The following is a 17,526-nucleotide window of genomic DNA, read 5'->3' on the forward strand; positions in this document are numbered from 1 at the left end:
CGCGCTTCCCTGGCTTCCATGTTAAAAACTCTTCCGCGTGCCTGGTTTAATTCTGGGCAATTCTTCTTGAAATGCCCTTGATCTCCACAATTGAAACATCCGGGCCTCTGCTCGTTCCCACCATTGTTTCCAGCTTGGTGGTTTCCCTGGTTCCGATTCATGGCGCCCGCTTGGTTAGCATTGTTGGCACGGTTCCCATCACCTCCCTGGTTTCCTTGTGGGCGGTTCCCATTACCACCACGGTTATTCCTACTCCCAGATCCTCCCTGGCCTCCCCGGCCCGCATTAGCCCAACAGAAATCCTTCGTATGACCAGTCTTTCCACATGATTCACAAACTCTCAGGCTGCAACGACCAGAGTGATGTATTTGGCATGAGTTGCACTTGGGGTGTGCACCCATGTATCCCTTCCCTTTCTTTCTACCACCAGCCGTATCTTGAGCTGGCGCATTCGATTCTCCCTTTTTAACCACCATCCCGGTGCTTTGCTTGAAACTCGAAAACTTTCGCTTATTACCACCAGATGACTCCACATGAGTCTCCTTCTTCTTGGGCTCAACCTCATCAAACTTGTTCAACCGAATTGCCTCTTCGGTGAGAGCCACACTCAAATCAATGGCTTCTGTGATGGTTGCAGGTTTGGAAGAAGTCACCATGCTGATTATCTGAGGAGCCAATCCCCAGATGAAGCGTTCAATCCTTTTGAACTCGGGCGTAACCATATAGGGTACCACATGCGACAAATCGTGGAACCTCTAAACATACTCAGCTATCTTCGAACCTTCCATCTTTAGGTGCCAGAATTCGGTCTCTAACCTCTGAATTTCTGCGCGAGAACAGTACTTCTTGCGCATAAGCTCTTTCAACTCTGTCCAGGTCAGTGCGTAAGCTGCAGCTTCGCCAAGGGTCTGGACCTGTAGATTCCACCAGGATAGGGCTCCATCCACAAATAGCCCTGAGATGTAAGTGACTTCCTGATCCACAGCGCACTTGCTCATGCGAAGTACGGACTTGGTCTTTTCTGCCCAGCGGACGAAAGCAACAGCACCACCTGTGCCGTCGAAGTTTATGGGCTTACAGTCCAAGAATTGTTTGTAGGTGCACCCTGCACATACATTACATCATAGGAACGGCATTAGCATCTGCTAAAGGAATCCATTTAGGCCATGGTATGTCTTAATGACTTAGGGTTACCATGAGGAGGATTTTGGTTGTCGTTAATGTTCGAGCTACTTCCGCTTGGTCCTCCTTGCGAGGCAGCATATTGAGCAATGGCGGCAGCAATAACTTGCTGTAGTTCTTCAGGAGTAGTAGGCATCGGCTGAGGTTGTCGTCTTGTCGCCATCTTCTAAAGATGCGTACGTTGGTCAGGCCATAATAAACATACGTATATAGTAATAGTAGTAGCATATAACATCTCATGTTATTAATATATCACACACAACATCCCATGTCCCAACATCCCATGTCACAAATATCGTATACACAACATCCCATGTCCCAACATCCCATGTTGCAAATATCATACATACAACATCCCATGTCCCAACATCCCATGTTGCAAATATCATACACACAACATCCCATGTCCCAAAACATAAATAAGCAATCAAGTGAATCAGATATGGTGAGAATACGGCGATTGTTATATATATCGAGACCATAATGTGGTAAGGGTATCAGTACGTCACTGTATCATACAATCACAAATCAAATAGGGGCTACATCACCCCTGTCAAAAACAATATCACATCAGTGTCACATACATCCAGTACATCAACAAATATCAACAAAAATCAGTATCGTCAGATGGTCTCCAAAAGGCTGTGCAGTCACAATCGCGGTCGTCTCACCATCGTCTACCACTATGGCACCGATGAGCTCTATGCGGATGGGGGTGGAGGAGGGGGGAAGTGAGTGTAGAGTAAGCGGCGTAAATGAAGCCAGTCCTCCTCCATCGCCTGCTGAGTGCGAATAACAGAAGCGATCTGCTGCTCCAAAGTCGAAAGTCGGGCAGCAAAGTCCGGGGGTAATGATCGAGAAGGCTGAAAAGATGAGGATGTCTGACCAAGATATGGACCTAGTGATAACTGAGCTCTCTCGAGCTCCTGGAGTCGCTGTGTATGGGAATCATGCTGATGGACAAAGGACATCAAGACGTCCTCTATGGTATGTCCCATATGGAATGGATGATATGGATCAGTGGGTGGCATCGGTGAAGAAGATGACCAAAGCAGTGGCATGCTGGTGGGATCGAATGGTGCTACATGAACAGAAGATGGAACAGGTGTCATCTGAGGTACGAAGGGCATAGGTATCGGTATGTGCCCAAAGGGGTGGGCTGAAGAGCCCTCTCCAGGCCCTGCTGGAGGTACAAACGGTGGGATCTGAAATGAAAAATCAGTATGATGTGCCTCAGTGTGATGTGGTGGAAGCGGTGGAACATCCTCGTCAGCCGGTATCCAACCGTGCTGAGCCTCCTCATCGGGTGGATCCATATGCTCTGCAAATAGAGCGTGCTCAGGCTCAATGGGTACAGGATCAAAAGGAGCAATGACAGGATCAACATGATCAATATGATGGTCAACAGGGACGTCAGCAATCAAAGGTGGGTCAACAAAAGGATCAACAGCATGATCAGCAACTAACAAAGGGACATCATCAATAGGAAGATCGCCAACAGGCGGGTCAGCCAAAACGGGCTCGACAGGAATGTCAGCATGTACCAAGTCATGCTCATGCACAGGATCGAAAGCAACTGCCTGCTCTGGGGCTACGGCAGGCTCCGGGTCATCGAAAGCCATGTCAAAATCAAACTCTGGGTCAAAGGGATCGATAGGATCAACGGGATCTACAGGGTCCTCCATATGCTGGTCCATAGGAATATACTCAATATCGCGGTCAGGATCAAATCCTGGAGGAAAAACGGGATCGGAATCCTCAATATCGTCGTGCTCGAACACAAAGCTCGGAATGGGGGCGGCAGAAGATGCCTGATCGGGGTCCGAGTCATGAACAAAATGTTGAGTGCTCACCTCGTGAGACGGAGCAGATGCCACAGACTCAAAGGAGTCTGGGACTGGTGAGTGGACGGGCGAGTCTCCAGCTGGGGCATCAGCAATCATCAAGAGACCGCCAGCGGGTAAAGGGGCTGCATCAGGAACCTCGTCCTCAAAAGGCTCGTCCTCGTAGAGATCAATGTCGCCGTCAGCCTCGGCGTCTGGTAATAGCTCGTGTGCTGGGTATGAAGCAAGGGGAATCGGAGCTGGAATCACAACAAGGGGAAGATACTCAGCAGGATCGCCATCAATAGGCTCATAAGCACCCTCGGGTAGAGCGAAGGGCAAGGAGTCATCAGTATGCTCATCAGCGCCGTCGGGTAGAGCGAACGGCTGGAAGTCATCATCGTCCGTGCTCGTGTAGTCTGAGGTATGCACCTCATGCTCCGATGACACAATGTCATCCGACACTATGGGTAGAGGTCCAGTGGTATCTGAGTCTCCGGTGTCTGATGTATCCATGTGTCTGTATCACAATCACAAGTATGCACAAATAATCAGTAAATCAGGTAATCACATAAGTTACCAAATAATAATCACATAATCCACCTAGTCCCACTAGCCTCCCAGCCTCCCAGACTGTCCTTCCTAGTCCCACTAGCCAACTTTCCCAGCCTCCCAGACTGACTCCCTAGTCCCACTAGCAAACTTTCCCAGCCTCCCAGACTGACTCCCTAGTCCCACTAGCAAACTTTCCCAGCCTCCCAGACTAACTCCCTAGTCCCACTAGCAAATTCTCCCAGCCTCCCAGACTGACTCCCTAGTCCCACTAGACAACTACCTCGATCCATTAGATCGAGCCTCGGCCTCCCAGACCGAGCCTCAGTCTCCCAGACCGAGCCTCAGCCTCCCAGACTGAGCCTAAAAATAATAAATAAAATATGCTCAACATTTGTTTATAAAAACATTTTGGATCTGGACTTAAGTGGTATGCAGTAAAAATGTTTTCGTGAGAGCCCTAGTGATCATAGTCTAGACTCGAGAAGGAATCCTAGTTCGCTATGATCAGAGCTCTGATACCAAGCTGTCACACCCTGTCTTTGCGGAAGCGTGGTTAATTTGGTGTGACTTCTTAATACCATAACTTAATCATAACAAGCTATATGAATTAAAATATGCAAGATCATCCATTGATAATAAAATAGTAAAACATTGTCTTAACGGGTTAACACCCAACAATCATAACTTGTCTAAACATTACAAATGCAAACTTAAAGTAAACATGGTTCAGGGACTGTGACTTGTCCAGGAAAGAGTCACAAGCCTCGAACCCTGGATGACCTCGGGCCTAATGCAGCGGAAAACAAGCCATACCGCGCCAGATCGTTAGTTTCCTGAAATACATGTAAGTTGAAAAATCAACAATAATGTTGAGCGAGTTCATGCGAAAGTGAGTAAATAAACCTTTATCTTTATCAAAAACCTGGTATGTAGCAAATAAGGAAAAAGAGATCACCAATGGTTTGCAAGGCCATTGATATGTGTGAAGTGCAAGTAGGGATGACTCAAACCTAGCGGATTTATGCGTCGGGCACTAAGTCACCCCGAGGTCCGTTATGCTGGACCTGGGGCTGGGCTCGCTACACCCAGATAGATCTACCGCTCCTGTCCCTCGGTCCTACTACGAGGATTAATGGCCTCAAGTTGTGCCTACCCACTCACATGATCTAAGTAGTAAACCTCCTTACGCTAACCATACCATGTATAAACATATTCATAATCATTGTAACATGTATTTCACCCCCGCAGTTTATAAAACAGAAAACAGTTAAGAGAAAAGGGGGACATGAACTCACAGTGAGTGCGTCACAATACCAAGTAATCCAAATATCCAACTGCTGCGCAACGACCTACATGTGCTAATTCTATTAGACGGATGGCCGTGCCTTAGCTTTATAGTTTACATTTTCGGGAAACAGTTAGACAACCGTTCCGCGTATATACTTGGTAGAAAATCTCCTTCCCAAGGATGGGGGAATTAATACATGCGTGTTTATAATATTAAGTCTCACTTAATATATTTTATTTCTCATTCCAAAATATAATTATTTTTCTCAAAAATAATATACTTTTTACATAATACTTTCCAAAATAATACGTTGACAATATCCGCATTCATGAATATTTCCGTACAAAGCGTAAGTTACGTTTTGGGCGATTAAGTGGTAATAGTAATTACCATTGTAACTTATATGTTTGTCGTATAAGCGTTTGTATTATTTTGGGTTCAACAAAGTTAGTAAATATTATTTTTACTCTAAAAATAATATTTATACATTTTCACAAAATAATCATAAACAGTGTTGTGAAAAAATATATTTACCGAATATATATTTATCACGTTTAGTTTTGTGAAAACCCCACCTCCGAATATTTGTAAATAAAGTCATGGCGAAATATATTTGAAAATATGTCAAAAGTAGTCTAACACTTGTAAATAATTCTAAGTGTTAGATTTTTAGAAAATTTCGCCAGAGTTTCCCCTGTAACTGGAGGTGGCCACGCTATCAAGCGTATCATTTTCTTTTACAAATCATTTCAACACTTCTTTTAAATCAACCAATCAATTTCCAACACATTAAACAAGTTTCAACAAATCAACTTGTAGACTAGTATGTAAAATCGCATTATTACATGAACTTGTAGTTTTTCTAAAACTATTGTGTAGATCTCGTTATATTTAGTGGATCTATGTATATAATAGTTTAGTTTTGCAAAAAACCCCGTTTTTGGAACAAATCACTCTTTACAACTTCCCGACAATTTTTATAAAAATTGTTATTTTGTCGGATCTTTCGTTTCACAAGTGTTTATACACTTGTAGTTTATAAAAATCATCCTTGTTAACATGTTATCCAACTTATATAAAACATGATTTTCTCGACACTCGGTTCTACGAATATACCACTTGTACATACGTAGATCGGCTCGTTTTAAATACTATTTTTCATGTCAAAACACTTTTACACAAGTTCATGTTTCCCGGGTGGTGGAGTTTCACCTTTTAACCCTTGTACAAAAGAAACAAGTGTATGTCAAGATTCGGGATCTTAACAAAGTCGGGTTAAACGATGATAAGAGCCACCACATCGTAGATCGGGTCTCTACAACCAACATATTCGAATACTACGACTTTTACACGCGTTATATGCTTTTAACCAACAATATTCGAGTTTTAGTAGACTTTTTAGATTCAAAAGATGGGTTACCGACTTTTAACCGTTAAAAATCCTTTTAACCACTTTAGATACGATCAAGAACAAGTTTTAAATGTTATACCTCTAGCTCGGGGCTAGGGAAGATCTTTGGCGAAAATGGCGTGGATAAAAGCAAATGAACGAGGTCCTCCAACTTCCGCTTGCTTCAAGCTTCCTCGTACGTGATCCGAATGCCTTGTATGAGTGTGGAATGGCTAGATCAAAAACCGAAATGGATGGATGGCTTGTGGGTGCTCTCGGCCGAGAAGAGAGGGAGCAAGAGAGAGAGCAAGGTGTTGGTTGGAAAGTGTGAGAAGTCTTGTGTGTGGTGGAGGGTTTTTATAGAGAATTCAAGTGCTATCGTCCATCGGTTTATGTCGTCTAGATATCCACGTAATCTATTATAATAATCAAAAGGTGTACCCTTAGTTACAAAGGGACCAAACCGGCCCAAAGGGGGGGGGGGGTACCCGGTTGGATCTTGATCGTTCAGTTAGGGTTCAGTTAAGTTAAATAGGTTACTTTTAGAGATTAACCCCGTTAGTTGTTTAATGCGTTATAATGCGGGTGTTAGGGTAATCAGGGACCCTAACTGGCTCAGAAAAAGACTAATAATATTTCTGGCAATATTTTTATGTTCCGGGTATAGTCCGGTTGTTCGGTCGGATAGTAATCCGTTAAAGTGCTTAAATAATCCTTTAAGCGTCGTAATTAATATTTTTAGCGACACAATTTATTCTACGAAGTGTCAGGAATATTTTCTCATGTTTTGGCACTTTATTAGTTAGCTAGAAGCTAGTATGTAAATAAAAGTGCTGTGTTTTGTGCTTAAAGTACGTTTTAGGCACATCCAATCTCTATATCTTATTCCTAGAGACGCAATTATACAACCCTTGTATCCTAACACACACTATGGGTGCAGTAAAATATTTCTGGCTCATACAGGCCTTTAGAGGCAGTGTCTGCCTGATGCTGGCTATATCAGCATGTCAAATAGGTTATCCGTTCAAATGCTACTGTGCTTTTGTGCATCATGTTTGTCACTAATGTTCAGTAAATAAATAATGTAGTGACGGAAAAATCAAAGTATGATGCAGATATGTACAAGTATCAATAACCAAGTAGCAGTTTATCAGAAATCTCAGTTAAGCACAGGAATTAGGCAACAATTAATAGATAATTACGTCGTACGGATACCTGGTTTAGTGAGGGTTGTCACATACATAGTGTTATATGGTATTATATGGTGTTACATATTGTTATACAGTGTTTATATGGTGTTATATAGTATAATATATAGTGTTATAATACACTTCTCACACTTTAGGCCCTTTTTACGGTATCCTTACCCAATAATAATAATAATGATAATAATAATAATAATAATAATAATAATAATAATAATAATAATAATAATAATAATAATAATAATTGCAATTAATGGGAAAATTCTGAATTAAACAGCATAACATTTTAAAATATATTATTCAAAATTTAAAAAAAAAAAACCCCAAAGATCTGATAAATAAGTTTAAAAGATAAAATACTTTAAAATGATAAAAGATAAATAAGGTGAAAGAAATGAAAAATAATAGGGATGTCAGGATGAAGTAAAGGAATCCAATAAAAATATTAGCAAGCTGGCACATTATTTGCAAAATATAAATAAACTTTTTTTACACCCATTTGCAGTACTCACATCTAACCTGACAGCGAAGTTAGTTGACTTTTTTGTTTTGGTTTTAAACAACCACTCATCGTTTCTATATATATAATTGACTGGTAGCAGAGATGAATCAGATGACATTTGACAAGGAGAGTTCAATGGCAAATACCATGAAGCATGAGCAAACTATTGACATTCCGGACGCTTCTATGGCTTCCCGTTCAGATCTACTTGGTAACATAAATCTTCTTGTACCATTTATGATATATACATGCATGCATATATAATGAATATACCACAACCACATGGTAATGACTTTTTATTAACTTGAATGTGATTGTGATGATTTACAAATGATCCGGCGAGGCTTATTTATAGGTGCCGGTATTGGTCTGGCGAACGGTCGCATCAGTTTAGTAGGAGATACGACGCATCGTTTCAGGGGTGCAAATGAGCCAACCAGGCTCGAGCTCGAGCTCAAGCTCGGCTCGAAGGTGATTTTTCAAGTTCGAGCTCGGTTTGGGCTCGACTCGTTTAGTATTTATTAATTAATTTATATTAATTATAATTATTATTATTACTATTATTATACATATAATTTAGTTATTTTTTTATATTTATATAAAATGGTAATTATTATTATATAAATATATGTTTAATATATTAATAAAAAATATATAAACAGAAAGCCCGTTTAGGCTCGCGAGCCAGCTCGAGCTCGATAAGTGAAGCTCGGGCTCGTTTACTAAACGAGCTTGTTTTTAGGCTCGAGCTCGTCTAAGCTCGACTCGTTCAAGCTTTTTTTCGAGTCGAGCTCCAGTAGCTCGGCTCGTTTGCACCCCTATTTCTAATGTATTTGGCACAAACTCAACTAACTGAGTTTTTTAACTAAGTTTGTCTAAACTAACGACATCGGGATTTACTATTACTAACATATTTCCCATCAAACCTTTAGTAACATATCTAGTATCACTGATGCCACAATCCCTTGGCAATCCTGGTGAAGGTGGTTTCAATGAAAGTTCGTTGGTGATACTCCGTCAAAAGTGTGGAGGGACGTGTGTAATCTGCTTTTCGACTGATTGCCAACGAAATTTATACCGACTTAATTATATTTTGCATGCTTAGATGCTTAGCTAGTTAGCTGAATAAATTATCAAAAGTTTGTGGGGGAATCTGACCGGTCCGGATATGTTTTTTTAACATCGTATGCATATAGAGATCACTTTTCAAAGCGCATACTTATCTTGGAACGAGTACTAACATTATGTTTTGTAATTAACTTGAAGGAAATAGAGAAGAGTACCTAAACTTGGTTGTCCCATTATATCAAGCATCACTTAGTGGTGACTGGGAAACGGCAAAGATCATCTTTGATGAACGCCGAGATTTGGTGCAGTATGATGTCATGGAGAATCTTGGCACAGCGTTACATGTGGCAGCCACATCGGAAGAGACCAAGCAGACCTTAAATTTTGTGAAGAATCTAGTAAATATGATGACAAGGGAAGAGCTGGAACTCAAAAATAAGCTTGGCAACACTGCTTTTTACGTAGCATGTGTCTTTGGGAACACGAAAATGGCTAAGATTATGATGGAAAAGAATAACGCCCTGTCAACCATCCGTGGTTCTCATGAATATTTGCCATCGTCCGCCAGTGCTTTAGCCGGGAAACAGTGGCGAAGCTTGACCCGAATGACCGGGGGGTCGAAAACGTATATACCAAAAAAATTCTATAGAACCGGGGGGTCGAAAACGTATACACCCAAAAATTTCTATACAAAAACTACATATATAACACTACTAAGCGAAAAGTTCGGGGGGTCGGGCGCCCCTCCCCGCCCCTTTTATCCTTCGCCAATGCCGGGAAATACAGCTCAGTGAAGTATCTTTATGATCATTCTCAGAAAATGACGGGCGATCATTGGACATATGATGATCTGCAATTTACACTACGGCATTGTGCAGAGAGTGGCTTCTTTGGTATGTAATTCTGGTGTTTCTTAATGATCACAACTCTGTCTTTCACTTATAATGGACCAATAAGTTGTGCATTACACATTATTTTCTTGTAATTTTAAAATCTTATGAAAGTACTGAGTATCTACTATCCTTAAGATTTGTATCAAATTATAAGATCAAATATATAATTTTTCAGTATTATCCTTAAGAACCGCTTCAACATTTCTAAAAATCAGTGCACGTCAATCTTAACTTTTTTACAATTGTTTTCTTAGTTTCACATCACTAAGAGATTGTCATATATCTTCTATAGATATTGCCTTCCAAATCGTGGAGGACCATCCAGAACTTGATCTGGATGTCAGGACTTTTCTTGGAATTTTGGCTCAGAAGCCTGAAGGATTTGATAGAGTAGAAAAGAGTTTAAGCACGAGAATCATAGAATCAAGTAAGCATTAATTATGTTTCTAGATAGACGTAGTACGTCTCTCATTTATAGTACTCAGGTTTTTCTTTAATGTGGAGTATTAGTTGTTCCTTGTTTTGCATGTGTCTTCAGCATTTGGATTTTTTCGTATGAAACTACATGAATCTGCGGCTGAAGAAGATACCTATGCACTGAAATTACTAGAAACCATTTGGGGACATGCTACGAGAACAATGAACCTTGATGATATTGAGCTTATGCTTAAAGGGCCTCCCACTTTCTGGAGTGATGAACCGTCCTATGAGTCTAGAATATTATTTGTTGCTGCAGAAGCAGGCAACACTAGATTTATAGTTGAGTTGCTTCGAACCTATCCTAATCTCATGCTTCATAAAGATGATGATGGACACACTATATTTCATATAGCTGTTATGTACCGTCATCTAGGTATCTAAAACCTATTGTATGAGGTCGGCGACTACAGGAACGAAATATGCGTATCTGAAGCTAAATATGATAATAATATGCTTCATTTAGTCGCACGTTTGCCTAGGTCCAGTTCAAGGTTCATGGCAGCTAAGAGATCTGAAGCATCTCTGCTGATGCAACGACAAGTATTGTGGTTCAAGGTACGTATATCTTTTTACTAATGTCTACCGGCAAACTGCTTAATTAGTTGATCGAGCTATCAGCTAGATATTACATCTAATGTTCCTACAACCATTCCCCGACGTACTAGGTAATTAAAGAGTGTTAATGATTGAACTTATTATTCACAACAGGAAATGGGATAATATTCTCCTGATCAAGTAGCATAACATACTAGCATAACATATAAGTATAAGACTATATATACCCAAAAGGAGCTATTTTTTTTTTTTAAACCACAATCAAACACAACAATATCATTCAACACGAAAAAGGGCAATTACAAAGCAATGGCAGGTAGTCGAGCTATTTGAAAATGTGAAAGAACACAAGAGGGTTAGACCAATATTTTTCCCAGATATATTTCTTAGAAATGGAATAACACAAACAGAATGAGAGAGTATTCAACACATGATTTTAGTTAGTTGTTTTTGGTGTTCTTTCCTATCTTAAAATATCAATTTTGGTGTATGGCAGTAGTGATATATCGTACTAGTAAACTACCCTAGTAACTTATTTTCGATTTGTTAGGAAATTATATTGTCGTGATTGTTCCAGAATGGAACTCGTTCATTTCAACACTGCACAGAATTCACGAAATCTACAATGAGGTAATGGTTATAACATCTGTGTACATTGTAGGAAGTTTATGACATGCTGCCACCTTATTTGAGGGAAGCGACGAACCGTGGTGATGAAACACCATTTGGAATATTCTGTCAACAAAATGAAAAACAAGTATCAAGTGGATTGCAATGGATGAAAGACTGCATGGTTGTTGCCACACTTATCATCACCGTTGCATTTGCAGTAGCCTTTACGGTTCCAGGTGGCTACAACCAAGACCATGGACTTCCTCTTTTCATTCATCGGCGTGACTTCCTAGTTTTTGTTATAGCAGACGCCATTTCTTTGTTCTCTTCCTCAACCTCACTCCTAGTGTTCTTGTCAATCCTCACATCTGGTTACGAACAACTTGATTTCCTTTTTTCATTACCCAGAAAGCTATTGGCAGGTCTACTATCACTTTTCATCTCCGTAGCAGCAATGATGGTAACTTTTAGTGCAAGTTTCTTTGTGATGTACCATCAGGGGTTGAAATGGGTTCCAATCCTTATTGCTGCATTTGCTACCATACCCGTCCTCGTGTTTGCAATAATGCAGTTTCATATTTTGGTGGATATGTTTCGCTCTTTGTATGATCCTCGATATCTCTTTAATCCCAAGAAACGTATGCTTTACCCCATAAAACAGAGGTTACCGTCTAATAACTCTCCTTGGTGGCGGTTCCAGTATAAAAGCGTCATTAAAAGTATATTTTCCAAACGATGTTGATGTTGGAGATAATTCTGAAAACGAAGAGTTGGGGAGAAGTAAAGATAATCAGGAAAACACAAAAGATAAAGGAAGTTTGAGATGTTTAGTAGAGATAACTGAGTTGTGTTTATTTTTATTTAGAAGTTAGAGATTTGAGTCTAAGTGGGTTTCCTATTGTTCAAGCTTGTTTAGTATAAATAAAGAGGTAGGACTATGTATTTTGGTGTGGTTTTTCCTTCTGTATAAAACAAAAGAGTCGTGGGAGTTTCCACAAAAATTATCGTTGTATTTTCGTGTGATCCTGGCTAACAGCTGATGTTGGATTGATTAATCGTATACCCATATCGTTTTATATAGCTTACGACGTGACCTCACATGACCCGTGTTCTAGAGGGGGGCCATTAAGTCGATAACCATCTACCATTATCCAAATATCAACTAATCATTTAACCCAAATACTCAATACATCTTAAAAGACCCTCCAAATATCAACTAATCATTTAACCCAAATACTCAATACCCTTTAAAAGACCCACTTTACTTGTCGCACATGAAGTCTCAAGGACGGCACTGGTATCGATGATCTTTTTGTTGTACCAAAGAGTCGTTCAGCCACCAGTACTCTTAAAGTAGTACAACATCATCCTCAAACTTCATTGGATTCACTTCCTTAAAGCTTAACTTGAATAGATAAGTATTTAAATAAACCATACCTTTTTTAGTCATTCAGATGTGGTGTTGGTTTCTCAAACTTTTCTGAAAAAATAATGGCATAACTAAATAATGCAAGCATATGGGTCACAAAGAAAAAGTGTATTTCTTCTGATTAAGCCATACCCTCTCCCTTTGCAAGATTATATATATGATACAGTAACAACAATTTGCATATGACAAGTAATGGGGTTCTGTTCTTTCACAAAACTAATCCTCCACCACACTGCCTTTTGATTCAAATCAAACTGTCAAAATAGGATGGGTCCAAGGATAGTTTGGATACAGATTCACCACCAAAGGAACGGTAGGGCTGCGATATGAAACCGTAAGCTACAAGTTCACCGCTACAGTTACGAGATCAAATCTTAGATCACCACTCAACGTGCACTGTCGAGCTACCAGACAACAAAGAATAAAGTCAACAAAATCGATGACATAATGAGCATATACTAATTCTCCTCCTCTGCATTTTCATTCCTTTATTCTCTTTTAAATAGGTTGATTACAAGAGCTGAGTTTCTTTTTTTTTTTCTTCAGGAATACAACCAAACAACACACTAACACATGACATCAACCTTTGGGTTGCTGTTGTGGTCAGATCATGGCAGGTATTCGAGCACGCGTAAGCAGGCGACCCAATTCACCACCTTTCCCTCTGGCTGCAGAAGTTGGATACGACCATTATGAACAACTTATTGACCTGCTTCTTCATCAGGTGACATAGCTAGGACACTTGTGCATGAGCATGACCGGTTAATTTTGCTTGACAACTCGCATACGAATCTACACAGCACGCCCCCTTGAATAATGTAGTTTGATGACATAATCAAGGGATTTTTTTAAATGACCAAGAACGGAGGAATCATTCATATGTTTTAAGGTTTGAGAATAGGACGTTTGATTTTCTGTACAAATGAATGTGAAGCGGCTCAAAGTAGTTTAGTACTATAACATATCCGTTTGGCTGATTGCTCAGAAAACCGATACATCATTTGGATTTGATTTTGGTTTCTTATACCATTCTAAAATTAAACTCAGAAGAAGTGAAGAACAGAAATGAATCATGATGTTGATTTAGACGAATAGAGTGTAAGAAAAAAAATATGTGTTTCTGCTAAGCAAATTCCCTCTGCAAGATAAACTCCACAGCCTCTTCTACGGTAACAACAACCTGCACAATACAAGTAACGAAATTAGCACACGTCTCGAGCACTAGATCTAGGCTTTGACCAACCCAGTGTAAGTTACACCTTACAACTGCACATTTTTCAACTGTGAAGCATACTATTGGTAGTGTGGTTAGAGTTGGTTGAGAATTAAGGGTATATAACTAGTCAATAATAAAAATTGTGTGGCTTGTATTACAGACCGCCGTTCTTGTTTTAATCAAAACATCCAAGTTATTAAAAAACCATGTTAGCCGGCATCACTTAGAATACTAAGCCTTTTAGGGAAATAGAAAGAGAACATAATACTTTAGGGTTAATAACATTAATCACGTGAATTCAGACATACTTACCTGATCAGCAGGATAATCTGAATGGTTCTCTTTTCCTCTAAAAACGCCTGTCCTTGTCAATATAGAAAACCATGGATGTCCCGCCTGAGATATAAGCATGAGAAAATGAATTCATATAAAAGTTACAACGTTTAGACCTGACTAATCCAACTATGATCAGTCTGATTAAGTTTCAAAAGAATAAAAGCGCACCTGTCTTGCACCCTTGATGTCAACTGACGGATTGTCACCAATCATGTATAGGGTTTCAAAATGGTGGGATTTCTTGTCTTTGTAATCTCCATTAAGATCAGCATCACTCGTCAATGATTGAAGTTGCATTAATACAGATTCCGCGTTCTTGAACACGAAAGGATTTGGTTTTCCAAACGAGGTATACTTCAATGGCTTGTGGTGAATACTACATGAGCAGCCAAAAAAATGTCACAAGAAAAGAACGATAATAATACAGTTGAATTAATTGCTGAAATCACCTGTTAAAGATGCTTTCTAAAGCGATCCTGAATGCCCCCATGCCAAGACGTTCGGAAGGAAACACAGCCTGCCCTGACCTTTAAAATCATCAGTGCATTCCAGTAAACATGTGCTAACAGATAATGAATGCAATTACTGACCTGATATTCAAGATCATCAGCTGCAAAATACATATCTGGTTGATGCTCAGACTTCTCTCCAGGAAGACCACCCGATCTCAAAATGTCACAAAGAACCTACAAAATTAATAGTAAACAAAACATAAGATGCATAGAATAGAATAAACAAACGCAATCTAGTTGTAAACATAATGACTAATACGGTCCATTGATTCATCAAAAGCAACCTGAATATCTCTACTCCAGTCAACAGGATCACTAACAACAAAAGCTGCTTTAACTCTTTCAGAAGTCACATCGAAACTTAAGTTTCTTTGCTTGTTGCATGGCTGCTTTGTGGTCCACATTTTGTACGGTGCTAAAGGGTCAATGCTATCAAAGTAAGACGCATATTCATCTAAGGAGACAGCCTTCCTACACATAATTGAAACTCAACTACTAAGTGATATCCATAATACAGAGCATAATCAAGCTTTTGTGAATCAAAGATCCCATATTTAACATTCCATTGAGATTAATAGTACTTACTTGAAACCGTATTCAGACATCACCGCTGCAGGCTCCCCTTTTCCAGTAGCCACAACCAATTCATTTTCAAACCTAAAAGCAACGACAAGCAATAACATGTTACAACTTACAACACTTAACTAGCATTACAAAACCAGAATACAGATCATAGCGATACCTCGTCAGCAAGTTCTTGAAAGGTGAGTGACCCTGTACTACCTACATAAGGTGGATATTCATGTAACGCTGTATCGAAAACCTAATAATTATAATAGTGAACATTCAGAAAATACCTGAATAGGGTCAATATCAACTCCGAGGAGTTGACTCAACTCAGACGCCCGTCTAGATTCAGGAATGCCGCCTCCTATCAGATAATAATAGGACAACTAGTTAGTACTATGCCTTAAGCATTGCTGTAATTAAACATTAAACATAATAATAAAATCCTTCAATGAAGTTACCATTTGTTAGAAACAGGTATGGGATCTTAAGACTACCTGCAAGAGAGATATAACAATATCAAATCATTGCCTGGAAAAAGAAAGACCTCAAAAGCACATCTGATTGTTAGTTTGTTACAATACAGTATTAAATATTACCAGAATCATCATCGTATAATCTCTTCAGTGCTTTAGGAGAATCTCCAATTGGACTACGTCCGCGAAGTATAACACCGTCGATATCGAATGCAATTCCAAACGAAGGTCTATAGCAATCAAATCAACTTTAATCATCACATATAACGAGTTGAAAGAATTGCTGTAAATCGATGAACGAACCTCTTAGGTGCGGAATGAAGGTGAGCTACAAGACGATAAGTGTGCAATTGGATTGATGGCGATCTGTTTCTGTGCTGTAAAACCCTAGAAACCGTACGGAATTTCATCTTGTACTGGAACTTCGAAGACAATGCGGCATTGGTTCTGGTTTCACGATGAAGATGAATGAACTAATCTTTCTTCCAATTTGATCACTATACTTTCTTTCATTTGAAATTAGACCACACAAAATTGCCTATTGAATAAGTTCCGTTAGACAAGTTGTGTCTAAGGTCACCCACATCTTAAAAGGTGCCGAACCGGTACCAGTATCAAAAATACTGATACCAAATTTATAAAAAGGGGGTATCGAAGAGTGTACCGAATCTCCTAGTATGGTATTGGTACTAGTTAAAAAATGTTCATCTCTATACGTTATCGATACCAAATTTATGGAAAAAGGGGTACCAAATACTGTATCGAATCTATCTGTACGGTACCGGTACTCGACACCAAATACACATCCTTGCTAAAATACTTAATTAGATTCTATTTAAGTTAATCCAAAATATTGTTACTCTTGACAATAACCATTGAGTACTTTTTGTATTTGAGTATACATTGGATAATATATTTTCGAAGTCAAAGCTTCTTTATGAGATTGGGGTGTATGGATGGGTAGCTTTGGGTGGACTTGAAAATGTATAACATTTCTTACGCTCAAGCTCTCCAGATAAATGCGCCATTGAGGAGCAAATATGTGACCCTTAAGGTTGTGTTATGAGTCGAGCTCAATCTTGAACAACATCAAACGAGGTTGCGCTTGACTATTAAAAATTTAAACGAGTCGAGCTCAAATTTGAAACAAGAGTATCAAACAAAGTTGTGTTTGAGTTTTAAGTTTTAAACGAGCCGAGCTCGAGTACTATCATGCTTAGGAAAGATATAGACAAGCCTATATCCCTCTGCTTGTGGTCTAGTGGTAAGGGGCTTGGGTTTTCCAACGAAGATTCAAGTTCATTTCTCACTTGTGTCATATGGGGTGGATATAAGCAACAAAGGATTTGAACTAGGCCATGTGTGAGGTTGTCAGTTCGATTCCCGAGCGTAACCGGGTTTTCGTCCCACCGTGTGTTACGCTAAAGAGTTTTGCTC

The 17,526-nt window shown here is 39.5% G+C and overlaps 2 protein-coding genes across 4 annotated transcripts; one reads left to right on the top strand and one right to left on the bottom strand.

The window, feature by feature from the left end:
• The first annotated feature begins 8,025 nt into the window (after nucleotides 1-8,025).
• LOC110872518 lies at nucleotides 8,026-12,638 on the top strand. Of its 3 annotated transcripts, none has more exons than XM_035976608.1 (5): nucleotides 8,026-8,156; nucleotides 9,212-9,906; nucleotides 10,199-10,333; nucleotides 10,445-10,941; nucleotides 11,603-12,638. In XM_035976608.1, exons 2-4 carry the CDS (start codon nucleotides 9,834-9,836, stop codon nucleotides 10,765-10,767), a joined length of 531 nt encoding a protein of 176 aa, XP_035832501.1. In that variant the 5' UTR covers nucleotides 8,026-8,156; nucleotides 9,212-9,833; the 3' UTR covers nucleotides 10,768-10,941; nucleotides 11,603-12,638. The 3 variants fall into 3 exon arrangements, with proteins under 3 accessions (XP_035832501.1, XP_021977019.1, XP_035832500.1); XM_022121327.2 differs by having other exon boundaries at nucleotides 8,032-8,156; XM_035976607.1 differs by having other exon boundaries at nucleotides 8,032-8,156; nucleotides 10,199-10,941.
• A 1,217-nt stretch (nucleotides 12,639-13,855) lies between these two features.
• On the bottom strand, nucleotides 13,856-16,639 carry LOC110872520 (uncharacterized protein YKR070W). The gene is made up of 12 exons (XM_022121330.2): nucleotides 16,393-16,639; nucleotides 16,213-16,319; nucleotides 16,075-16,110; nucleotides 15,904-15,977; nucleotides 15,789-15,829; nucleotides 15,632-15,703; nucleotides 15,331-15,517; nucleotides 15,125-15,220; nucleotides 14,984-15,051; nucleotides 14,703-14,910; nucleotides 14,511-14,594; nucleotides 13,856-14,162 (listed from the first exon to the last, which is right to left on the bottom strand). Exons 1-12 carry the CDS (start codon nucleotides 16,497-16,499, stop codon nucleotides 14,106-14,108), a joined length of 1,137 nt encoding a protein of 378 aa, XP_021977022.1. The 5' UTR covers nucleotides 16,500-16,639; the 3' UTR covers nucleotides 13,856-14,105.
• Nucleotides 16,640-17,526: the final 887 nt, after the last annotated feature.

This window comes from Helianthus annuus, chromosome 8 (genome assembly GCF_002127325.2).
Source record: "Helianthus annuus cultivar XRQ/B chromosome 8, HanXRQr2.0-SUNRISE, whole genome shotgun sequence".
Taxonomy (NCBI): domain Eukaryota; kingdom Viridiplantae; phylum Streptophyta; class Magnoliopsida; order Asterales; family Asteraceae; genus Helianthus; species Helianthus annuus.